The following is a 26,638-nucleotide window of genomic DNA, read 5'->3' as shown; positions in this document are numbered from 1 at the left end:
AGATGACACTCTGGTAACCCACAGCTTTGACCCAGGCACAAGAATTCAGCTTGAGAAATATCACCAGTGATAAAAATTAAAAATCAGGCTGGGCACAGTGACTAACGCCTGTAATCCCAGCACTTTGGGAGGCCGAGGCGGGCGGATCACAAGGCCAGGAGATCAAGACCATCCTGCTAACATGGTGAAACCCCGTCTCTACTAAACATACAAAAAAAATTAGCCAGGCGTGGTGGTGGGTGCCTGTAGTCCTAGCTACTCGGTAGGCTGAGGCAGGAGAAAGGCATGAACCCAGGAGGCGGAGCCTGCAGTGAGCCAACATCGCACCACTGCACTCCTGCCGGGGCAACAGATTGAGACTCCGTCTAAAAAAAAAAAAAATTATTGTGTGCAAAGTTAGTCACAGACATGCAACATTTAGAAATGACAGAAAATCAGAAATGTTTTCTGTTAGGAGAGGAAAGAACATGATAACAGCCATAAAGAGGCAAATGACTGCTGCTAATGCTAAGAAATGAGTGACAAATGCTGAGAGGAAGAGAACCCGATACAACACGCGCCTTAGTCACAGGGCTGCAGAAATGCGTGAGTACCTAATGTCAAATGAGAAGAGAAGCACTAAGAAGTCACTATCCCAAGAATTTTAGAAACTGTCTTTCCTAAAGAGATTTTTTATGGAAAGCAAAATAGAAAGATGATGCCTTCCAGCATTATCTGAGGCCCTCACTATCTGTCATGTGAGGACAGAAGAAAATATCGAGCCCCATCATGTTATCTGAAACTCCCCCACCTGGGAGAATGTCCCCCAAATCCGAGGACATCTACTCTCCCAGGGTCAGGCCAGGGCCCAAAGATAATCACCCTCTTACCCTCCCAAACACAGATGAGACTGTGAGTTTCTTAGTGGGTAGGAGGCTGAGCTCAGGACACCTGGGGCATGGGCATAGGTACCGACCATTGAGCTGGGTAGGCCTGGGCAGCACCGAGGGCCTAGGAACAATGACAGAGCTGGGCACCAGCTTCCCTGAGATACAAATGCACAACACTGCACCCCAGGATCCTCCGTACACACACCCCACAGACAACTACACATTGATACCACCCACATATACCACAGACACTCCCATGTCCCCTGACAGATATACCTACACCTCACGGACAGCTCATACAAACATACCTACAGGCCCCACAGACACTCGTAGAATCCATACATAAACCCACAAAATCCTGCCTACACAACACCCGGAGAAACACACTCCCCCACATATAGACACCTACCATAGAAAAACTCTACATACACAAACCCCCACACTTGGATACCCACACAACTCACCTACACACCTACAAACCCCCCAGACATATAGCACCACGAGACCTATCCCCACTCTCCCACACCCTCATAGAGACACACATATCCCATACATGTACCCCACAGGCACATATCACAAGATCTCTCCCTGCTGCCCCACACCCCCATAGAGACACACACACCACACATGTTTCCCCCCAATACACACGCCACAGTCACATCTAATACACAGACAACTTGGACCAAACTTGGTCTCTCCAGTCTCATTCACCAAAATGGTCCAGTGGACTCCTAGTTGAGATTTTTGATGATAAATGTAGGCTTCTAAGATCAAATATATCCAGCCCCAGGAGTCCCCTGATCCCCTTCTGAGGGGTCACCCTGGGACAGCTTTTCCCTGGGCTTCCGTGGAAGGAGGGCCAAGTTTGCCCAATCTCCTTTAACTCTGGGTATTCCCTTCCTCACCACACCCAAAAATGCCACATGTGCCTGTCAAATGCACACACTCCAAGGCATCCTCCCCACCCAGCCTAGTGAGTACATTCCAGGCCCCTGAAGGGGAATGAGAGAGGGCAGAACCACTGGGCCTAAAGCAGCCAGCACAGGCAAGATTGACTGTGGAATATGCACTGACACAGACCTATGCACTGACACAGACCACAGCAACCACCTACGGTGAGACCGCCCTGGGCCTCTCATCCTCACTCCCACCAGCTTCCATTCCCAAGAGGCAGACACAGGGACTAAGGCACAACAACACCCTAAGGCCATGAAACATTATCTCCCATAGTCAGATCCCCTTACACTGGGCTCACTCTGACCTGACCCCTAGTCTGACCTAGCCTGAGGGACTCTTCTGGGGGTGGCTGGAGCCAGCCAGGGGGTCCAGCATGGCACTGGAGGTCAGTCATGCTCACCTCCCTTGATATACACCTCCCTGCCACCTCTTACCACCTAAGTTCCAGTCTACTGGCAGGCAGTGGCTGGCCAAACCCTGTGTGTGCTTTATCCTGTCCCCAAACCTCATCCAGAGCCCACTCCAGTAGGGGCCTATGGGGAGAAAAAGGTCAAGGTGGGACCTCAACCCTCAAATATTTTACTATCCTCCTCTCCTCACTCATACCCTCAGCCCCCATACTGTGCCCCTGACCACCTTCTCTGCCCAGCCTGGACCCTAAATGCCAGCCTAAGCCTCTGTCTGAGGAGGTGGGTCCTGAAGATATCTGGGCTGAGTGCAGCTGCCCATCCCTAGCCTTCCTGGCTGTGTGAGTAGGGGGTTCCTGTGGGTTCCTCTATACCGTAGTGGCTGGCTCTGGCTCTGGCCAGCCTCTGGGCAAGGTCCTTCCAGAGATGCTTCTGGGGTCGTGTCTTCCTCCTGGGCCTGCAGCCACCGAAGCTCCTCAGGCTCCAAGGCCTGGTACCAGGGCGGTGGCCCACCTTCGGGAGCCAGCACAGGGCTAGCAGCCTCTCGATCAGCTCCGCAGGCCCCTCTGACCCTGGGCCTCACCACCGCCCCCGGGAGCTGAAGGAATCGCTGCATCAGGTCCTTCTCCAGGATAGGACTGAGCTGGCCAGGGCACTGGGGCTCCTGTCATAGTTGCCAGACGGCCCGCCCCCAAAACTTGGTAACCAGATACTGGCAGGGAGGGAGGCTCCGGTTTCCTTTTCACTGCTCAGAGACAAGGCCTCCGGAGGGACAGAAGGGCAGGGACGGGGGACCAAGCCTACCCCCAGTCTCTGGGCAAGGGACTAGAGGGTCAGTGGAGCTGATAGAGAGGTGAGAGATGCCCTCTTCAGCTCCAATCCCACCACCACAATTAGACTGCAGCCTCCTGAGAAATCTTATATACCCTCTTCTCACTGACCCTAGGCATCTTAATCCTCACCTGCCTTTCCAGAACCAATACTTGATTTATTCCTTCCCATCAACCTTCTTTTATCTCTACTTCCTCCTAGCACCCTCCCCCACAACCCCTGTGTCCATCCCTCCAACTGGCTCACATCCTTGGCCCTCTTGTCCCACTAGTCTCTAATGCCACTGGCCTGCCAGTGGTGGGTGGCTTTTTTTTTTTTTTTTTTTTTTTTTTTTTTTTTTTGAGATCAAGTTTCACTCTTGTTGCCCAGGCTGGAGTACAATGGCATGATCTCGGCTCACTGCAACCTCCGTCTCCTGGGTTCAAGCGATTCTCCTGCCTCAGCCTCCCAAGTAGGTGGGATTACAGGCATACGCCACCACGCCTGGCTAACTTTCGTATTTTTAGTAGAGACGTGGTTTCTCCATGTTGGTCAGGCTGGTCTGAAACTCCCAACCTTAGGTGATCTGCCCACCTCAGCCTCCCAAAGTGCTGGGATTACAGGTGTGAGTCACTGCACCTGGCCTGGCTGGCTTTATTCACTGTATTTGAAACCCCTTTGACCCTCAAGTCCCCATTCCCAGCCTTGCCCTTATGGCTTCACTACCTGGTTCCCAAAAAAGGGAAAGGCTTTAGATGAAATCCCCTGCATCTCCCTGCCCCAGACTCCCATCCATCTGCATTTATTTACTTATTTATTTATTTAGAGATGGAGTCTCACTCTGTTGCCCAGGCTGGAGTGCAGTGGTGCCATCTCAGCTCACTGTAATCTCCGCCTCCCCGGTTCAAGTGATTCTCCTGCTTCAGCCTCCTGAGTAGCTGGGATTACAGGCATTCGTTACCACAACTGGCTAATTTTTATATTTTTAGTAGAGAGGGGGTTTCGACATGTTGGCCAGGCTAGTCTCAAACTTTTGATCTCAAGTGCTCTGCCCGCCTCGGCTTCCCAAAGTGCTAGAATTACAGGCATGAGCCACTGTACCCAGTCTCCATCTGCATTATACTCTCCTCTCCTCCTGCCCTCTTCCCTCTAGGCAGAGCTGGTCCTCCCCGCTTCCAGGCTAGACCTCCCATCCAGCTCAGTAAGCCTCCCCTCCCATCACTCAGCGTTCTGTACTTCCTTTCTTCCCTTCAGCCTCTTTCTCACCAATTGCTCCTTCCCATCAGCAGTTAAACTTGCTCGAGGCTCTCCCAGTCTAATATTAACAATAAACAAAAACATGGAGTCATACATTTTAGGAAACAAACAAAAAAAAAAACCCTAAATAACAAAATAGACAAACTTCTTTGAACTGAGGTTCTCCTCCAGCAGCTTTCTCTTTTACAGTCAAATTTCTTGAAAGCAAAATTCCCATCCACTGTTTTATCTATTCACCTCCTATGTGATCCTTTATTCATTTAAATCTGGCTTTAGATGCCGATTTAGAATTTGGAGTTGAAGGGTCATGATCTCTGCAACTTAAAATGGTTCAACCAAAAAAAGTATACGAATAGATAGTTAGATAAAGCAAATATGGCACAATGTCAATGACGGTTGAATCTAGACATATGATATACATGTGTTCATTGTACTATTAATTTCATTTTTCTGTATGTTTTAAATCATGTACAACAGAATGTTGGGAAATAAATAATCTAGCTCCTGTTCTCCACATTTTGCCAGAATTTGTCTCCCAGGGCAGAAGGTGGGGAATAGAGTAGAAAGGAATTGGGCTCTTCTTTGTCAACCAATGGTCATAATTTTTTTTCCTTGTTTGATTTGACCTTAATGGGCATTGAAACTACTGACCACTCCCTCCTTGAAATTACACTGTTTTCTTTCAGCTTTTAGTTCACTTCTTGGGTACCCTGAAACACTTTCCACTGTTCTCTGGTCACCTCTGATGTTGGTATCTTCAGGGTTCTGACTTATGCAGTGTCTGAACTCATTTTATACCTTCTCCCTGAGTTATCTTCACTTCTGTGGCTTTAATTAACATATATATGTTAATAATTCCCTAATCTCTCTCCTGGAACCAAAATCGTAATATCCAGCTACCTAATAGGGTAATATGTCCCTCAGAGTTTACAATCTCAGTATGTCCAAAGCTGGGCTCAACATTAATTTTCCACAAATTTACTTGTAACATCTTTATTTCCAATTACACCATCATCCATCCAGTTGCAGGAACTAGTAACCTGAGTAACATTCTTGTCAGCCCTCTGAGCCCAAGCTAAGCCATCATATCCCCTCTGACCTGCACTATACATCCAGAGGGCCTGAAGGAACTGAAGAATCACAAAAGAAGTGAAAATGGCTTGTTCCTGTCTTAACTGATGACACTACCTTGTGAAATTCCTTCTCCTGGTTCATTCTGGCTCAAAAGCTCCCCCATTGAGCACCTTGTGTCTCCGGCCCCTGCCCACCAGAGAACAACCCCCTTTGACTATAATTTGACTACCCAAATCCTATAAAACGGCCCCACTCCTATCTCCCTTTGCTGACTCTTTTTTCAGACTCAGCCTGCCTGCACCCAGGTGATTAAAAAGCTTTATTGCTCACACAAAGCCTGTTTGGTGGTCTCTTCACATGGACGTGCATGAAATTTGGTGCCATGACTTGGATCGGGGGACCTCCCTTGGGAGATGAATCTCCTGTCCTCCTGCTCTTTGCTCTGAAAAGAAAGATCAACCTACAACCTCGGGTCCTCAGACAAACCAGCCCAAGGAGTATCTCACCAATTTTAAATAGGATAAGCGGCCTCTTTTTACTCTCTTCTCCAGCCCCTCTCACTATCCCTCAACCTCTTTCTCCTTTCAATCTTGGCGCCATCTTTCAGTCTCTCCCTTCTCTTAATTTCAGTTCCTTTCCTTTTCTGGTAGAGACAGAGGAGATGCGTTTTATCCGTGAACCCAAAACTCCAGCACCGGTCACGGACTCAGGAAGACAGTCTTCCCTTGGTGTTTAATCACTGTGGGGACGCCTGCTTGATTATTCACCCACGTTTTGGAGGTGTCTGATCACCACAGGGATGACTGCCTTGATCCTTCACCCTTTGTGGCAAGCACCACTTTTTGGGGGACAAGCACCCCCACCCCTTCTCCACTTTCCTAGGGGGCAAGCACCCCTGACCCCTTCTCTCTGTGTCTCTACCCTCTCTTTTCTCTCCACTTTCCTGGGGGGCAAGCACCACCCACCCCTTCTCTCCATGTCTCTACCCTCTCTTTTCTCTGAGCTTGCTTCCATCACTATGGGCAACATTCCACCCTCCATTCCTCCTTCTTCTCCCTTAGCCTGTGTTCTCAAGAACTTAAAATCTCTTCAATTCACACCTGACCTAAAACCTAAATGCCTTATTTTCTTCTGCAATGCCGCTTAACCCCAATAGAAACTCGACAATGATTCCAAATAGCCAGAAAACGGCACTTTCGATTTTTCCATCCTACAAGATCTAGGTAATTCTTGTCGTAAAACGGGCAAATGGTCTGTGGTGCCTGATGTTCAGGCATTCTTTTACACATCTGTCCCTCCCTAGTCTCTGTTCCCAATGCGACTCGTCCCAAATCCTCTTTCTTTCCCTCCTGCCTGTCCCCTCAGTCCCAACCCCAAGCATTGCTGAGTCTTTTCGATCTTCCTTTTCTACCAACCCATCTGACCTCTCACCTCATCCCCAGAATACTCCTCAGGTGGCTCCCCACCAGGCTGAATCAGACTCCAATTCTTCCTCAGCTTCTGCTCCTCCGCCCTATAATCCTATCACCTCCTCTCCCCACACCCAGTCCAGCTTACAGTTTTGTTCCACGACTAGCCCTCCCCGACCTGCCCAACAATTTCCTCTTAAAGAGGTGGCTGGAGCTAAAGGAATAGTCAAGGTTAATGCTCCTTTTTCTTTATCCGACCTCTCCCAAATCAGTTAGCATTTAGGTTCTTTTTCATCAAATATAAAAACCCAGCCCAGTTCATGGCTCGTTTCGCAGCAACCCTGAGACGCTTTACAGCCCTAGTCCTAAAAGGTCAAAAGGCTATCTTATTCTCAATATACATTTTATTACCCAATCTGCTCCCAACACTACATAAAACTCCAAAATTTAAATTCTGACCCTCAAACCCCACAACAGGACTTCATTAACCTCACCTTCAAGGTGTACAATAATAGAATAGAGGCAGCCAAGTAACAGTGTATTTCTGAGTTGCAATTCCTTGCCTCCACTGTGAGAGAAACCCTAGCCACATCTCCAGCACACAAGAACTTCAAAATGCCTAAGCTGCAGCAGTCAAGCATTCCTATAGGACCTTCTCCATCAGGATCTTGCTTCAAGTACCAGAAATCTGGCCACTGGGCCAAGGAATGCCCGCAGCCTGGGATTCCTCCTAAGCCTTGTCCCATCTGTGCGGGACCCCACTGGAAATCGGACTGTCCAACTCACCTGGCAGCCACTCCCAGAACCCCTGGAGCTCTGGCCCAATGCCCTCTGACTGATTCCTTCCCAAATCTTCTCAGCTTAGCGGCTGAAGACTGATGGTGCCCAATCACCTCGGAAGCTTCCTGGACCATCACAGATGCTTTGGGTAACTCTTACAGTGGAGGGTAAATCTGTCGCCTTCTTAATCAATGGAGGCTACCAACTCCACATTACCTTCTTTTCAAAGGCCTATTTCCTTTGCCTCCATAACTGTTGTGGGTATTGATGGCCAGGCTTCTAAACCTCTTAAAACTCCCCAACTCTGGTGCCAACTTGGACAATATTCTTTTACGCACTCCTTTTCAGTTATCCCCACCTGCCCAGTTCCCTTATTAGGTCGAGACATTTTAACTAAATTATATGCTTCCCTGACTATTCCTAGGCTACAGCCACACCTCATTGCTGCCCTTTTCCCCAGTTCAAAGCCTCCTTCGCATCCTCCCCTTGTATCTCCCCACCTTAATCCTCAAGCATAGGACACCTCTATTCCCTCCTTGGCAACCGATCATGTACCCCTCACCATCCCATTAAAACCTAATCACCCTTACCCTGCTCAACGCCAATATCCCATCCCACAGCAGGCTTTAAAAGGATTAAAGCCTGTTATCACTCGCCTGTTACAGCATGGCCTTTTAAAGCCTATAAACTCTCCTTACAATTCCCCCGTTTTACCTGTCCAAAAGTCGGACAAGTCTTACAAGTTAGTTCAGGATCTGCATCTTATCAACCAAGTTGTTTTGCCTATCCACCCCATGGTGCCAAACCCATATACTCTCTTATCCTCAAAACCTCCCTCCACAACCCATTATTCTGTTCTGGATCTCAAACATGCTTTATTTACTATTCATTTGCACCCTTCATCCCAGCCTTTCTTCACTTTCACTTGGACTGACCCTGACACCCATCAGGCTCAGCAAACTACCTGGGCTGTACTGCCACAAGGCTTCACAGACAGCCCCCATTACTTCAGTCAAGCCCAAATTTCTTCCTCATCTGCTACCTATCTCAGCATAATTCTCATGAAAACACACGTGCTTTCCCTGCTGATCATGTCCAGCTAATCTCCCAAACCCCAATCCCTTCTACGAAATAACAGCTCCTTTCCTTCCTAGGCATAGTTAGATACTTCTGCCTTTGGATACCTAGTTTTACCATCCTGACTAAACCATCATATAAACTCACAAAAGCAAACCTAGCTGATTCCACAGATCCTAAATCCTTTCACCACTCCTTTCCGTTCCTTAAAAACAGGCCTAGAAGCTACTCCCACACTAGCTCTCCCTAACTCATCCCAACCCTTTTTCATCACACACAGCCAAAGTGCAGGGCTGTGCAGTCAGAATTCTTACACAACAGCCAGGACCGCACCCTGTAGCCTTTCTGTCCAAACAACTTGACCTTACTGTTTTAGCCTAGTCCGCATGTCTGCGTGTGGCGGCTGCCACTGCTTTAATACTTTTAGAGGCCCTCAAAATCACAAACTATGCTCAACTCACTCTCAACAGTTCTCATAACTTCCAAAATCTATTTTCTTCCTCACACCTGACACATATAGTTTCTGCCCCCCTCCACTACCTCTCAGAAAGCCGAACTCATTGCCTTAACTCGGGCCCTCACTCTTGCAAAGGGACTATGCATCAATATTTATACTGACTCTAAATATGCCTTCCATACCATGAACCACCATGCTGTTATATGGGCGAAAAGAGGTTTCCTCACTATGCAAGGGTCCTCCATCATTAATTCCTCTTTAATAAAAACTCTCCTCAATGCAGATTTACTTCCAAAGGAAGCTGGAGTCATTCACTGCAAGGGCCATCAAAAGATCCCGTCACTCAGGGCAATGTTTATGCTGATAACTTAGCTAAAAAAGCAGGTAGCTCCAACTTCTGTCCCTCATGGCCAGTTTTTCTCCTCTTCAGTCACTCCCACCTACCGCCCCACTGAAACTTCCACTTATGAGTCTCTTCCCACACAAGGCAAATGGTTCTTAGCCCAAGGAAAATATCTCCGTCTAGCCTCACAGGCCCATTCTATTCTGTTGTCATTTCATAACCTCTTCCATGTAGGTTGCAAGCCACTAGCCTGCCTCTTAGAACCTCACATTTCCTTTCCATTGTGGAAATCTATCCTGAAGGAAATCACTTCTCAGTGTTCCATCTGCTATTCTACTACTCCTCAGGGATTGTTCAAGCCCCCTCCCTTCCCTACACCTCAAGCTCAGAGATTTACCCCTGCCCAGGACAGGCAAATTGACTTTACTCACATGCCCCAAGTCAGGAAACTAAAATACCTCTTGGTCTGGGTAGACACTTTCACTGGATGGGTAGAGGCCTTTCCCACAGGGTCTGAGAAGGCCACTGCAGTCATTTCTTCCCTTCTGTCAGACATAATTCCTCAGTTTGGCCTTGCCACCTCTATACAGTCCAATAACACACCGGCCTTTACTAGTCAAATCACCCAAGCAGTTTCTCAGGCTCTTGGTATTCAGTGAAACCTTCATACCCCTTACTGTCCTCAATCTTCAGAAAAGGTAGAACAGACTAATGGCCTTTTAAAAATACACGTCACCAAGCTCAGCCCCCAACTTAAAAAGGACTGGACGATACTTTTACCACTTGCCCTTCTCAGAATTCGGGGCTGTCTCGGAATGCTAAAGAGTACAGCCCATTTGAGCTCCTGTATGGACACTCCTTTTTATTAGGCCCCAGTCTCATTCCAGACACCAGATCATCTTGGCTGTGCCCCAAAAAATTTGTCATCCCTACTATCTTCTGACTAGTCATACTCCTATTCACCGTTCTCAACTACTCATAAATGCCCTGCTCTTGTTTACACTGCTGGTTTACATTGCTTCTCCAAGCCATCACAACTGATGTCTCCTGGTGCTATCCTCAAACCGCCACTATTAACTCCCTCTTAAAGTAAATAAATAATCTTTGCTGGCAGGGCTATGCTGAACCTCCTTGGGCACTCTAATTGGATGTCCTGGGTCCTCCCAATTCTTAGTCCTTTAATACCTGTTTTTCTCCTTCTCTAAATTCCATTTAGTTTTTCAATTCATACAAAACTGTATCCAGGCCATCACCAATAATTCTATAAGACAAATGTTTCTTCTAACAACCTCACAATATCACCCCTTACCACAAAATCTTCCTTCAGCTTAATCTCTCCCACTCTAGGTTCCCACGCTGCCCCTAATCCCGCTCGAAGCAGCCCTTTGAGGCTCTGGAGAAGCAGTATCTCTCCATACCACCCCCCTCAAAATTTTTGCTGCCAACACGTCAACACTATTTTATGTTATTTTTCTTATTAATAAAAAGACAGGAATGTCAGGCCTCTGAGCCCAAGCTAAGCTATCATATCCCTTGTGACCTACACATATACATCCAGATGGCCTGAAGTAACTGAAGAATCACAAAAGAAGTGAAAATGGCTTGTTCCTGTCTTAACTGATGACACTACCTTGTGAAATTTCTTCTCCTGGCTCATCCTGGCTCAAAAACTCCCCCACTGAGCACCTTGTGTCTCCTGCCCCTGACCGCCAGAGAACAATCCCCTTTGACTATAATTTGACTACCCAAATCCTATAAAACGGCCCCACCCCTATCTCCCTTTGCTGACTCTTTTTTCAGACTCAGCCTGCCTGCACCCAGGTGATTAAAAAGTTTTATTGCTCACACAAAACCTGTTTGGTGGTCTCTTCACACAGATGTGCATGAAAATCCTCATCTTCTCCCCCTGTCCCTCAAACCCCCACCCAATATCCAATTAATCATCATGTCTGAGGCTTCCTCCTCTTCCACAGCCTCAAATTTTCTGCCTCTCCCCTGGTCTAGGTCACCATCATGCCCGGCCTGTGAACTTCAAGACCCACCTCGCTTGTCTCTTGCTCAATCTGGCCCACCTCCAATCTCTTCTCCACAATGCAGCAGCCTGAGTTCCTTCTAAAATATAAATCTGATTATGTCGCCTGCTTAAAACCCTTCAGGAGTCCTCCCCACCCTCTTTTCTGGTCAGTCCAGTGGCTCACACAGATGGCTCTCAACCTTCCTGAAAGCCCTTTCCTCTGCCTGGAACATACCTCAGGCTCCTGTCTCCCTTCTCTCTGGCACCAGAGACCAGGTCCTCTCCCTGCTTCCACAGCCCCCATTACACTCAACTGTCCCTGACTGCTTTATCTGTGCTCCCCTCTAGAGCAACCTGAGGACAAGAAGGGTCTCATGTTCACAGTTGTATTCCGTGACTAGTTCAGGACTCGACACAGCTGGCTTTTCATAAATGCTTGTAGCAGAATTTACGAATAAACAAATGAAGAAACAAACGAAAGAATCAAAGGTGGGGGAGGGTGTGAAGGTGGAGATGAACTATAGGGGCAATGCCGGGAGCAGGAATGTGACGGTTGGATGGAGATGGGGACCAGCGGGAGGGGAAATGAATTTGCAGCAGGGGCCAGGCTGGGAGGCTGTGCAAGCACATCCAGGGCCTGCCTTCCTGGAGAGGCCCCAGGCTCAAACTCAAGTTCGCTGACTCAGACTCCTCCCCCACATTTTTGGGAAGCCAACCCGCCTAGCACGAAAAAGGAAGGAAACCCGTAACGCAACGCTGCAAACCAGAGAAACACCTGGAACCGGTGGGTTTCTCCTCCCCAAACCGAGCTGGCCCATCCCCCGCCAGCCCCTATCCACCCCGCGCCGCGTCCTAGGGGCCGGGGTGCCAGCGCTACCCGCGCTGGGCCGGGGCTCCAGGCCGCAAGAGGGGGCTCGGCGGGCTTCCGGTCGGCGCGGCCGGGGCGGCGCTGGGTCCGGGCGCTGTCCATGGTGCCCGCGCGCCTCGCACCGGCCCCGGCCCCGGCCCTGGCCCCGGCCCCAGCCCTCCCGCGAGCCTCCTCACGGGCTCCCTCACCGCTTGTAGTCGGAGGAGAAGATGCCGCCGCTCGCGGGGTCGTGGCCGTACTCGGGCTCCCCGGGGCCAGCGGAGCCGCCCTTGTCTTCGCTGTAGGCGGGGGCGGCAGACATGGGGCGGCCAGGGAGAAGACTTCGCCCAGGAGGAGATTGCGGGGCCGGAGGCCGGTTGAAGCCGAGGAAGGGAACGCGGGCCGGTACGGGCCGGGCTGGCGAGGCCGGCGGCGCGGCAGGGGTTCAGCAGAGACCACAGTGTGCGGCGGCGGAGGCTGCGCGCGGATTTCTCAATCAGGGCCGCGCGCTGAGGTCTTAAAGGCACCAGCGCCAGCCCAGCGGAGGGCGAGTCGGCGAGGAGGCAACGGGGGCGGTGCAGCAGGGCCTGGCCCCGCCCATCCCTCGGAAATGCCCTCCCTTCAGGGCGTCTTCTGCCCTTTAAAGCGACTTGGCTCATCTCCAGGTCTGAAAGTGGGCGAGGCAGCTGGACGGACGCTGGGACCGTCTTCCAGGGAATGCGGAACACCTGCCCCCACCCCCGACCACCTGGCCTCCGCGGAACGGGCTTCTGGGGCTCCGTTCTCCCCAGACGCGCGAGCGGATGCTCCCCCACGCCGTGGGGGGAAAGCGGAGATCTGGAGAGAAGGCTGTGCCCGCAGGCTGGGAGTTCTAGAGCGGGAAAGGGTCACCGCACCCGAGGACCGGCTTCAGATACCTAAGGACGCTCTCTTTCCCGCCTCACCTTTCCTACAAAATCTGGCTTGGCAGCAGGAAGCTCTTCGGCTTCCTGGAGGTGGCGGAATTTAAGGAATTAAGGTCAGGGAGCTCCGAGGAGCCCTTGGGGGCTTAGAGAGATGGGGAACAGGATACAGAGGACGGTGAACATCTAATTAAGCTTCGGAAAGTAGTTTAATGAATCTTTCTGAAGCCTCCACGTCCACCCAGGAGGGCCCAAGGTCATGCTTAATCCGGGGACACGTCCACATCCACTGACACCTGAAAAGGAAGAGAGAGGGTCTGGTGTGACCACCAGGACTCCTGAGTCATGTGAGACCTCCAGTGAGTACCTCCCTAGACCGAGGTACCCCTAGGCCCAAGGAAGGAGGGCTTGGATCAGATGGAAAGTAGTGAACTGGGCTGGGGGAAGAGGGAGGATTCAGTTGGGCCCGAATTTGGGGCATCAGTTTAGGTGGCTGGAGTCTCTTAGCTGGGCATGGGGACTGGAGGAGTTCCTAAGGCCTGTGTCCTGGTCTGTAGACTAGCATCCCGAAGTATCCATGGCCAGAATTGGCGGGCCTGCCTGGGAAGGAGTGGGGCCCAAAAACGTGGAGCTTGACTCAGTAGAAAAGTTCTATTGGAGGTCATTCTATTGGGGTAAGATTCTGTTGGAGTAATGGGAAGGTTCTACTGGGATAACCTAGACAAGTGGGTGGGTCTGCTTGGTTCTGGTGGCTTTGGAGAAAACTAATGTGGGTAGGGAGTGGGGACGGAAGGGCCTGAATTTTGCAGTTGCGCGTTTGTAAGGCTCTTTGGCTAGTCTGCTCAGAAGGTGGGATGAGTCCTGTGTAGGTAGCTGGGCCACGCTCACCGAGCTGCTGGAGCTCCCCTCTCTTTGCCAAGGGTCCAGGCTGGGACCTGGGGCGAGCAGATGCAGTGCAAAGTGCACACAGTTGCTGCATGTGGCGTGATAGCGTGGTGGGTTCACGTCCATGGCTTTGCGCACTCTGCGCTCCAGCACCGCTCCGTCAACTCCGCTGCGTCTACGCAGCAGCACGCACAGCAGCAGCACGCACAACAGCGGGCGCTGCACCTGTTTGGATACGTTGCCTTCCCAGGAGGCCAGAAACGGCCCACAGCCTCCTGAGTTCTTGCCTGCGGGGATCGCCAGAGGGGTGCGGATCAGAGCCAGGCTTAGGTCCTATGCCCTGTGATCCCGCACCCCCATTTCCCGAGACCCCAGGGACCCTGAGTGCCCAAACCCTATTTTCAGAGACACGTACCCCCTGCCTGGGACTTCAGTCTTTATCCCCAGTAGCCAGCTCACTGGTGGGGCGTGGCTTGGCTGGGCAGCCTCTCTGCAGATTTGGGCCTGTGTTTCTGCTGAAGGCACTCACCCTCAAAGTGGATGATCTCTCCATGGCCGCAGTACTGCCCACCTGGGCCCCGCGCCAGCGTCCAGTGGGGTACATCAGCCTGAACAGGAAAAGGTCTCCTGGCTCAGGCTCCCTGCCCTCCAACTTCACAGCCTCGAAGTGTTAACTCAGGAAAGCCTCAGAGAGGAAGAACTTAATGGTGCTGACTGCCCCAGTCAAGGCCTGCATGTATCCTGTCGTTTACACGGGCCGGAATACGGAGGAGGTGGGTCCTTCCACTGACCATAGGTCAGATGGTCTGCCCAGGGCTCAGGGATACCTGTCTTGGGCTTGGGCCCAAGGCAGAATGTCTTCACTGCCACACACTTGTCTCCTTGTGCTTAAGGGACTCCAGAGGTCCAGATATCACAGATACATCCTGCCTCTAGCCCCTACTGAGAACCCTTCAGTTCCAGCAAATGGTACCTCCTCCCCATCCAACTGTCTTCACATCTCAAAGTCCAGCCATTCCATTCTCTCCTCCTCTCCACTGCTCTAGGATCCCCTTCCCCATCCAGCTCCCATCTTGCCACTGCTCCTGAAGGCAACACCAAGGACTGGGTGGGTGTCAACTGGTACCTGGGTTGAGCAGAAAACCTGAAAAAATCGGGAAACCTGGATGAGATGTGGACCTAGGACAAGCATCTCCTCCCAAGTCTGTGTGGAGAAGGACCTCTCCAACAACCTCTGTTGAGCAGCTGCTCATTTGATCCATAATACAATCACAAGATAGGAACAACGTCCCCATTTTCAGGATAAGGAAACAGGTTTACAGAGGCTATACATCACGAGTGCATGCAGCTAATGTATTCCTGCATGACTCTGTGCCCTGTGCCCTTTGTACTAAAATCAGTCACCTCTCTTAGTTCTTCTTCCATAAGGAAGTGAGAAACCTGCTTAGTTCAGGCTTCTCCCATCTCTACTGGAAACAGAAGGCTTTTGGGACTTGGGAGGATGGCCCCATTGCCTGCACGGTGCCTGAAGTTTCATCTCAGAGCCTGGGAAAGTGGGTGAAGTTAAGACCTGTGGGCATGGAACTCTCCAGGGGTGTTAGAGGAGCTGGGAGCAGGAAGTGACACACTACCGCCAGGTGTCTGGGCATCTTTCTTGGAAGGGAGCAGAATTGGCTCCAGCAGATTTCACTGGGGTGGGAAAGACCCATATGCAATTGAAGAGCCAGGCTGCCCAGGCCCACCATGCAGAATGCCAGCTACTGTGTGGCTCACTGTGTCTCTCCCATCCCTGATCCTTCCTTTTCCTCCTGGCCCATTCCATAGTATCTTCTGCTTTTTTTTTCTTTTTCTTTTTCTTTTTCTTTTTTTTTTTTTTGGATGGAGTATTGCTCTGTCTTCAGGCTGGGGTGCAGTGGCATGATCTCGGCTCACTGCAACCTACGCCTCCAGGGTTCAAGTGATTCTCCTGCCTCAGCCTCCTGAGTAGCTGGGACTACAGGCACCCACAACCATGCCCAGATATCTTTAGTAGAGATGGGGTTTCACCATCTTGGCCAGGCTGGTCTCAAACTCCTGACCTTGTGATCTGCCTGCCTTGGCCTCCCAAAGTGCTGGGATTACAGGCATGAGCCCCCTCACCCAGCCAAATCTTCTGCTTATTACTGGTTGAGTCTCATTTTCTCAGACTGGGAGCTGTGGAAGACTCAGGTGGCCAACTCATCCCAGTCTGCCTGCAACTTCCCATGTGTTAAAATTGAAACCTTGCATCCCAGGAACCCAGGAAAACCTGAATATTGGGTTCCCCTAGGATCCGGTCTCCCCCTTTCCATCTCCCGTAATTTCAGAAGGCCACAGGGAGAACCCAGTCATGTAAACGGTTCTTTGGCTTTTGGTCATGCTCTCCTACCATCTACCAGGTAGTGAGGGAACCTTGAACCCTACTCCCCTCTACCCTCACTCCTGCTGAGCCAAGCAGATGTTAACAGCTATGGAGGAGGGTACACTGTTCTGGCCCCTGTTGAGGCAGTGGGCACCCCACCTGTGGAGAAGACAAGAAGAGCTGAAGGCTTCTCCAGTTACCTGAGATATGAAGCTTATCTAAGGGAAAAAAAAAACCCAGCCATCACCACGGGGCCACTTGAGGAGGCTGTCCAGCCTCTCTCCTCTCCCCTTCTGGTTGTGCACTCCACCTGTGGAGCTGTTTGTCTGTCAGTGCATGGTTGTGCATTTGATGTGCAAGTGAGTCTGCACTAAAATGCTGGACACGGGACTGGGATACCCATCCTTGGCTGTGCCACCTATCTATATGGGACATCAAACCAGCCCCTTCCTCTCTCTGGGCCTCAACTTCTTGTGAACTAGGGACAATAAGCTTGAGGGGCTGGACATCACAGGGCCATTTTGAGGCAGTAAGAGCTCTCTTTGAGCTGGGCAAGGCTAGCCGGCAAGGTTTGTTCATCTAAAGTCTGCCCTAAGCATGCAGATGTGGGTGTGGAGAGGAAAGGTGGGGACAATACATCTTTCACACCTCAGAGGAGAACAATGGGCCCTCAGAGGCTGGTGGCCTCCCTGCGACTCCTGCCCCAGAGCTTTCAGGGAATCGCCCAGATGGAAAGGCCCTGGGGAGCAGGGCCTCACCCTGACTCTCCCTCTGAAAGTTTCCCAGTGCTGGTGGGGGTGAGGAGGCACTTCGGCCACCATCAGCTGGGCACTAGACTTTGAGTCAAGATCTGATGAGGACATGCCCCTTCAGATAGGGGATATAGGTCCCTACATGGTGCTCCATCCATAATGATTTGTTGCCAAAAGCTGTGCTAAAGCATCATTTAGCCCTAACAATAATGACTTGAAGTAGATGATGTTATATTTCCCATTTTACAGATGGGGAAACTGAGGTTTGGAGAGGTTACAAGTTAGTAAGTGGCACAACCAGTATTCAGGCCAAGTGGTCTGGCTCCAGTGCCTGTGTCCTTCACCACTGTACAGTATCATCTTTCTCATGCTGCTGGCGTGTGAGATCCCCCTTCCCCAGACCCAACTGCCAGGAAGTGCTGACCCCTGTATCCTCCCTGACCTGGAGAAACAGCTATCTTTCTCTTTAGTTTTCGCTGAGTCAAGCCACCATCTTCTTTGTAAGAAAGAAAAGGGGGCAAGGCCCAGGAGCTGTAAGAGCCCAGGGAACAGAGACTCCCACTCCTGGAGCACCTGGCCTGATCATGCCACCCACCTCATGGGGACTCCTTGCTGGGGGCCTGAGCTCTTCCTCCCCTCACCCTGACTGAGGCTTTCAACAGAGCAAAGTAATGAGGGTGGTCCTGCAGCTGGGTGTGGGGGTGACAGGCAGTCTTTCTGAAGCCCAGGGCTCTGCCTTTCCCCAGAACCGGGCCCCTGCAGGACCCCAACCAGTGGGGTCAACTCAATTTAGTGACAATCCTACATTGTCAGCTTCTCTCCTCGCCCTTCAGTTTAAACTTGGACAAAGTGTGCCTCTGTGGAAGGCAGGGCTTTGGGATCACTAGTCCTAGCCGGCCACCTTCAGCAGGAACAAGCATCGGAGTAGGCAGTTCCCTAGCATACCTTGCTTCAGCCCTTCTTCCTTCCCGTACAGAGCCTTTGGTTATCCCTTTCCTCTTGGCACAGAGCAATCCCACTTGAATCTGAGCCCCCAGCCCAATTAGCTCACCTTGCAGTGGCCACGCTCACACCTTGCTAGATGTTCTTCTTCTGTGACTAGACTGTGATAGAGAAGGAAGGACAAGCTGTCCATCCTTCAGGCAGATAAAGGGACCAAGAGGGAAGCCCTGGGGCCCTGTTCGTCATCGCTGCCCAGGCCAATCTGACAGCAGCACTCCTTCCTCCTAGCATCTCTGAGGCTGGGGTCCAGGTGGGTAATTGGTGCCCCCACCACCCCATCTTAAGTCCTGGTGTTCAGTCCTACCCAGACCTGCTTGTGCCTCCTCTCTGAACTGGCTCTTCTCCTTCCGCTGACCTCCAGTGTGCTCAGATGCCTGCCACATCCCCAGATTGTGGTCAGAGAACAAACAGTGAATGATTTCAATCCCTTTAATTTTATTGAGGCTTACTTCATGGAGTAACATATGGTCTACTCTCGTGAACATACCATTTGTACTTGAAAATGTTGATTTTGCAAATTAGGGTATAGTTTTCTATAAATATCAATTAGGTCACGGTGGTTGATAATGTTCAGATCAACTATGACTTCACTGATTTTTTTGTATGGTTTCTCTGTCGCTTGTTAAGAGAGGGATGTTGGCGGGGTGCCAACATCTTTGGAAGGCCAAGCCAGGTGGATCATGAGGTCAGGAGATCCAGACCATCCAGGCTAACACGGTGAAACCCTGTCTCTACTAAAAATACAAAAAATTAGCCAGGCATGGTTGCATGCGCCTGTAGTCCCAGCTACTCAGGAGGCTGAGGTAGGAGAATCGCTTGAACCCAGGAGGCGGAGCTTGTAGTAAGCTGAGATCGTGCCACTGCACTCCAGCCTGGGCGACAGAGCGAGACTCCGTCTCAGTAAATAAAAAAAAAGAAGAAAGAAGAAAGAAGAAAGAAGAAGAAGAAGAAGAAGACGACGACGACGACGGCGGCGGCGGCGACGACTTCGGAAACATGGATCTCATTAAGTGCACTTCTGTTTTTTCTGGGGTCAAATCTCCAGGTTCTACGGGCTCTTAAATGCTCTCTAGTTCCTCCATGTCTTTTTTTAAATTTTATTTTTTTTAAATTGACGTTCAGTAAATGTCAGTTACTGAATTGTTGTACATTTCTATGAATTTTAACATATGTATAGATGCATCACAAGATACAGAATAGTTCTGCCATTCCCCCAAACTAACTTTTTTCAACATCTTATACTAGTATGGTCCACATGTCACAATTAGTGAACCAATGAAAATACATTACTATTAACTAAGTTCCATACATTATTCACCTTCCCCTAAGTTTTTGGCTATAGTCCTTTTCTTGTTCCAGGATTCCATCCCAGCACCATATTACATTTAGTCATCATGTCTCTTTGGGTTCCTCTTGTCACCGTGGTTTTAATTTGCATTTCCCTAATAAATGTTAAGCATATTTTTATGTGCTTATCTGCCATCTGTGTAATCTCTTTGGTGAAGTATCAGTTCAAATCTTTTGCTATTTGTATTGAAATATAGTTTACATACCATAAAATTCATCATTTTATTTATTTATTTATTTATTTGAGACAGAGTCTCACTCTGTAGCCCAGGCTAGAGTGCAGTGATGCAATCTTGGCTCACTGCAACATCCACCTCCCAGATTCAAGCGATTCTCTTGCCTCAGCCTCCCAAGTAGCTGGGACTAAAGGCATGCACCACCACTGGTTAATTTTTGTATTTTTAGTAGACAGGGTTTCACCGTGTTGGCCAGGCTGATCTCAAACTCCTGACTTCACGTGATCCACCAACCTTGGAGAGCCACTGCGCCTGGCCAAATTCACCATTTTAAAATGTACAATTCATTTGGGGTTTTAAAAAGTAGGCCGGGCGCGGTGGCTCAAGCCTGTAATCCCAGCACTTTGGGAGGCCGAGACGGGCGGATCACAAGGTCAGGAGATCGAGACCATCCTGGCTAACATGGTGAAACCCCGTCTCTACTAAAAATACAAAAAACTAGCCGGGCGAGGTGGCGGGCGCCTGTAGTCCCAGCTACTCCGGAGGCTGAGGCAGGAGAATGGCGTGAACCCGGGAGGCGGAGCTTGCAGTGAGCTGAGACCCGGCCACTGCACTCCAGCCTGGGCGACAGAGCGAGACTCCGTCTCAAAAAAAAAAAAAAAAAAGTATGTTTACAAGGTTATGTAACCATCACTACTATCTTTTTTTTGTTTGTTTATTTGCTTGAGACAAAGTCTTGCTTTGTCGCCCAGGCTAGAGTGCAGTGGCACAATCTCGGCTCACTTCAACCTCTACCTCTTGGGTTCAAGTGATTCTCTTGCCTCAGTCTCCCAAGTAGCTGGGATTACAGGTGTGCACCACCACACTCAGCTAATTTTTGTATTTTTAATAGAGACTGGGTTTCACCATGTTGGCCAGGCTGGACTTGAACTCCTGACCTCAGGTGGTCCACCCACCTTGGCCTCCTAAAGTGCTGGGATTACAGGCATGAGCCACCTCACCTGGTCCCATTACTGCTATCTAATTCCACAACATTTTCACCACTCTCCAAAAATATCTCATATTCATTAGGCAGTCATTCCCCTATTCTTTCCTCCCCTAGTAACCACAAATCTATTTTTTGTCTCTATGAATTTATCTATTCTGGACACTTTGTATAAATAGAATTACATAATGTGTGGCCTTTTGTGACTGGCTTCTTTCATTGAGCATGTTTTCAAGATTCATCCATGTTGTACCATGTACCAGTACTTCATTCCTTTTTTTTTTTCTTTTTTGAGACAGGGTCTTGCTGTTGCCTAGGCTGGAGTGCAGTGGCGTGATCACATCTCACTGCAGCCTTGACATCCCTGGCTCACACAATCCTCCCACCTCAGCCTCCCAAGTAGCTAGGATCACAGGCATATGCCACCATACCCAGCTTTTTTTTTTTTTTTTTTTTTTTTAATAGAGACAGGGTCTCACTATGTTACCCAGGCTGGTCTCAAACTCCTGGCTCACAGTCCTCTTGCCTCACCCTCCCAAAATACTGGGATTACAGGCATGAACCACTGCGCCTTGCTTTCATTCCTTTTAATGAACATATAATATTCCATTTTATGTATACACATTTTGTTTATCCATTCATCAGTTGATAGGCATTTGGATTGTTTCCACTGTTTGAATATTATAAATAATGGTACTATGACCATTCATGTACAAGTTTTTGTTTGAATATATGTTTTCAGTTCTCTTGAGTGTATACCTAGGAGTGCAGTTGCTGGGTCATATGAAAATTCTGCTTAACTTTTTTTCTTCTTCTTCTTTTTTTTTTTTTTTTTTTTTGAGATGGAGTCTCGCTCTGTCGCCCAGGCTGGAGTGCAGTGGCGCTATCTCAGCTCACTGCAAACTCCACCTCCCGGGTTCACACCATTCTCCTGCCTCAGCTTCCCAAGTAGCGGGGACTTCAGGCGCCCACCACCACACCAGGCTAATTTTTTTTGTATTTTTAGTAGAGATGGGGTTTCACCGTGTTAGCCAGGATGGTTTCGATCTCCTGACCTCGTGATCTGCCCACCTTGGCCTCCCAAAGTGCTGGGATTACAGGTGTGAGCCACTGCGCCCGGCCAAAAATTCTGCTTAACTTTTTAAAGAAATACACAACTGCTTGCCAAAGCAACTGCACCATTTTACATTTCCATGAACAATGTTTCAGTTTCTCTACATCTTCACCAATTCTTGCTTTTATCTGAATTTTTTATTATGGCCATTCTAGCAACTGTGAAGTAATATTTCATTATGGTTTGGGTTTGCATTTCCCTGATAAGTAATGATGTCGAGCATCTTTTCCTGTGCCTATTGGCCATTTGTAGATCTTTCATTTTTTTCTTTAGATGGAGTCTTGCTCTGTCACCCAGGCTGGAGTGTAGTGGTGCAATCTTGGCTCACTGCAACCTCCACTTCCCAGTTCAAGCGATTCTCGTGCCTCAGCCTCCTGAGTAGCTGGGACTACGGCCACCACACCCGACTAATATTTGTATTTTTAATAGAGATGGGGTTTCACCATGTTGGCCAGGCTGGTCTTGAACTCCTGACCTGAAGTGATTCACCTGCCTTGGCCTCCCAAAATGCTGGGATTACAGGGGTGAGCCACCACGCCCGGCTGATGCTTTGCTTTTGATGTTATATTTGAGAAACTTGCCTACTTTAAAGTCACAAAGATGTATACCTGTTTTCTTCTAAGAGTTTCTAGTTTAGTTCTTACCTTTAGGACTTTGATGTATTTTGAGTTAATTTTTTATGTGGTGTGAGGTAGGCATCCAACTTCATTCTTTTGCATGTAGATATCCAGTTGTCCAAGCATCATTTATAGAAATGGTATTTTCCCCCACTGAATGATCTTGGGATTGTTGTTAAAAATAGATTGGCCACAGAAAAAAGAGAAAACCAAAATTTGTCGTCATCTCTTAAAGAATTAAGAATTGTGCATAAAAACCTTACATCAATTAAAACACTGCATACATTTACAATGTAAATGCAAACTTATTCCAGCTCAAGGCAAGTAACAGCCTACTGGTGTCCTGTAGGAAAACATCAGGAAAGAAAGGAAACTAGGTCCTAAGGTTTGGACTTCTCCGACCCTGACAGACAGGCAAGACAGAAATGACAACTGGTGGAGGGGCTCCTGCTGGTCTCTAGACAAATTCTGGAACACTGAGCTCTGACACATTAGTACCCTGCACAGATGGAAAGACTGCAGGTCAGGCAGAATCACCAAGCCACGGACTTCTCTTCCACAAGCATGTTCTCACCTCTGCCATGAAGTGACTGAGCCACATGTACTAAGGGTTTAAATAAAAGATAAGTACAAGGTATTAAATACCGAGGAAACAGTTAACTTCAATACAAGGTCAAAATCAGCAACAAATCCTACAATCCAGTGCTGACATCAGACACAAGCTTCAAGGACAAATTTCTTTTCTTTTCTTTTTATTTTTATTTATTATGTTTTTTTTTTTTGAGTTGGAGTTTCACTCTTGTTGCCCAGGCTGGAGTGCAATGATGCGATCTCAGCTCACTGCAACCTCCGCCTCCCAGGTTTAAGCGATTCTCCTGCCTCAGCCTCCCGAGTAGCTAGGATTACAGGCATGCGCCACCACGCCCAGCTCATTTTGTATTTTTAGTAGAGACGGGGTTTCTCCATGTTGGTCAGGCTGGTCTCAAACTCCCAACCTCAGGTGATCCGCCCAACTGGGCCTCCAAAAGTGCTGGGATTACAGGCATAAGCCACCGCACCCAGCCTGACAGATTTCTTTTCAAAGGGTTGTTTCAGTTTCCTAAGGCTAGCATGAGATGTATACATTTGCCAGGGACAAATTTATACTTCTGAATTGACTCAGGCAGCACAGGCTACATATCTTCTCACAGTCCATTTAGAAGCATTTGCATTGAACAGTGGAGGGCCTGACTGGTGGCACTCCTGCTTGCTGATCCACATTGGCTGGAAGGTGAACAGTGAGGCCAGGATGGAGCTGCTGATCTACATGGAATCCTTGTGCTCAGAGACAGCCATGATCTTGATCTTCATGGCCCTGGGTGCCGGGGCAGTGATCTCCTTCCATATCCTGTGTGTGATGCTTGGGTGCATGGCAATGCTGCCAGACAGCACCACATTGGTGTACAGGTCCTTGCAGATATTCACATCCTACTTCATGATGGAGTTCAAGGTGGTCTCCTGGATGCAGCAAGATTCCATGCCCAGGAAGGAGGGCTGGGACAGTGCCTCTGGACACCAGAACCACTCATTGCTGATGGTGACCACCTGGCTGTGGGACAGCTCGTAGCCCTTCTCCAGGAGGGAAGAGGACACGGCAGTGGCCATCTCCTGCTGCAAGTCCAAGGCAACATAGCACAGATTTTCCTGGATGTCACGCACAAATCCCCCACTCCACTGTGGTGATGAAGCTGTAGTAGCCCCCACGAGGATCTTCACCAGGTAGTCGGCAAGGTCCTGGCCAGCCAGGGTCAAACACAGGATGACTGGGGGAGGGTGGTTGTATCCCTGAAGATGGGCAAGCGTGGGTGACCCTATCGCCTGAGTCCGCGATGGTGCCAATGGCGCTGACAGAGGCATGCAGGGACAGGGTGATCTGAATGGCCCTGTACCTAATTGGGGTGTTGAAGGCCCCAAACATGATCTGAATCATCTTCTTTCTGTTGGCCTTGGGGGCCTCGATCAGCAGCACTAGGTGCTCCTTTCGGGCCACGTGCAGCCCGTTGTGGAAGGTATGGTGCCAGATCTTCCCCATTTGGTCCCAGTTGGTGACGAGGCCTGCTCCATGGGATGCTTCAGGGTCAGGATGCTGCTCGCTCTGGGCCTCATCGCCCACAGAGGAGTTCTAGCCCCTGCCCACCATCATGCCCTGGTGCCGGGGGTGCCTGACATTGGAGAGGAACATGGCTTGAGGGCATTGTCCCCAGCAAAGGCAGACTTGCACATGGCAAAGCTGTTGTCAACAATGAGCAAGGTGATTTCTGCTTCCATTGTGATCTGTTGGGGGAATGATGGGACAATGTCGAGTGTGGTCTGGCAGCAGCCAGGGAGAACTTTAAATAATTTTTACCTAAAATTATAATACATTATTCTATTTTGGTATAAATTGTTAAATAACATTGTGAATTTTAATACACTTTTCAGTTTTTCAATATTTTTCAACCACCTTAGCGTTCTGAAAAAAATTAACCATTTAAGAATATATTACAAAGTGTATGGGGCACACATTTTTTTATTTGCCTCAGGAACCAATATGTTGAGACATGGCATTATTGATTCAGCTGTGTGGGGCTTAACTATTGGAAAACAGATTTTTATTTTTACTCTATGAGTTTGAGTGTAGTGTGGAAAATCATCTGCTAAAAGTATCCCCATATTACAGATAAAGACTCTATTAAGAAAGGCTAAGCAACTGCCCAAGGTCCCCAACTCTGCTAGGTAGTTACCCTACAGCTTGTGTTATTGGCCTCCACTCATGGTACTTATAGAGTTGATTAGCTAATAATCAGATATTGTTTCTTGTATGTGGCTTTGTCTCTATTGATTATATCCATTATATGTTAATATTTGATTCTTTGAACCAAATATGTTAATATTTGATTCTTTGAACATTCTTGTGAACATTTAATAAGGTTGAAATCTGAGTGAAAGGGACTTTATATACCATGGAGATAATCCATCCTGCAGTTCCCTAAGGAGCCAATAAAAGATGTCTAAGCCATAGAAATTGTGTAATTAGATATATTTTATTTATTTATTTATTTATTTGAGATGGAGTCTCAACTCTGTTGCCCAGGCTGGAGTGCAATGGCACAATCTCGGCTCACTGCAACCTCCACCTCCCAAGTTCAAGTGATCCTCCTGCCTCAGCCTCCCGAGTAGCTGGGATTACAGGCACCCACCATCATGGCCAGCTAATTTTTTTTGTATTTTTGTAGAGACAGGGTTTCACCATGTTGGCCAGGCTGGTCTCGAACTGTTAACCTCAGGTGATCTGCCCGCCTCAGCCTCCCAAAGTGCTGGGATTACAGGCATGAGCCACTGAGCCTGGCATACATATGTCTGAAAGAATAATGAGCGGCCAGTATAAAAGATACTGGAAACAGGCAGGGCGCAGTGGCTCACGCCTATAATCCCAGCACTTTGGGAGGCCGAGGCGGGAGGATCACGCGGTCAGGAGATCGAGACCATCCTGGCTAAAACAGTGAAACCCTGTCTCTCCTAAAAATACAAAAAAAATTGGCCAGGCATGGTGGCAGGCACATGTAGTCCCAGCTACTCGGGAGGCTGAGGCAGGAGGATCACTTTGAGGCTGAGGCAGGAGAATGGCGTCAACCTGGGAGGCGGAGCTTGCAGTGAGCTGAGATCGCGCCACTGCACTCCAGCCTGGGCCACAAAGCAAGACTCTGTCTCAAAAAAAAAAAAAAAAAAAAAAAGATACTGGAAACAGAGAAAGCAAGTTTTTTAGGGTGGCTGGACAAGGGCAAATGTATAATTAAATGATGAATGTGTTCATTAAGGCAGTGGTAGGAAGAACAAAAAGAAGAGGACATAAAAGAGTGATCGAGGTGACTGACAAAAGAAGGAACATAAAAGAGTGATTGACACCTGAGAATCCTTTGACTTGGGTTGTTCCTAGCCATCCTTTCCGATCTCCCTTCCTAACTTAAGTAGGTTAAGGATTAAGGTTTCTTCCACTCTTCTTCTTGATTCATGTTCACTGGTAAATAACACCACTTTAGACTCTTTCAAAGTGCTATAATATTGATTTATTTGATCCTCTCAAAAGAAGCGTACAGACAACCATTTTAGAATGACTGTAAAGGGTCTTAATTTTAAGGTTCAAAGGGCACACAACTCA

The 26,638-nt window shown here is 48.9% G+C and overlaps 1 protein-coding gene and 1 pseudogene across 7 annotated transcripts in view; both read right to left on the bottom strand.

Moving 5' to 3' along the window:
* The window catches only part of AP3B2 (adaptor related protein complex 3 subunit beta 2), a 50,472-nt gene extending 37,617 nt beyond the window's left edge, over positions 1–12,855 (bottom strand). For all 7 annotated transcript variants that reach the window (XM_077940116.1, XM_077940114.1, XM_077940115.1 and 4 more), the window contains exon 1: positions 12,511–12,855. In XM_077940116.1, the coding sequence (XP_077796242.1) occupies positions 12,511–12,623 (113 nt within the window). In that variant the 5' untranslated portion in view covers positions 12,624–12,855. The remainder of the gene's footprint in view (positions 1–12,510) is intronic.
* A 10,696-nt stretch (positions 12,856–23,551) lies between these two features.
* LOC693874 (actin, cytoplasmic 2 pseudogene) lies at positions 23,552–24,532 on the bottom strand (annotated as a pseudogene).
* Between the last annotated feature and the right edge of the window lie 2,106 nt (positions 24,533–26,638).

This window comes from Macaca mulatta, chromosome 7 (assembly GCF_049350105.2).
Source record: "Macaca mulatta isolate MMU2019108-1 chromosome 7, T2T-MMU8v2.0, whole genome shotgun sequence".
Classification (NCBI taxonomy): Eukaryota; Metazoa; Chordata; class Mammalia; order Primates; family Cercopithecidae; genus Macaca; species Macaca mulatta.
This window is presented reverse-complemented; position numbering and strand designations above follow the sequence as displayed.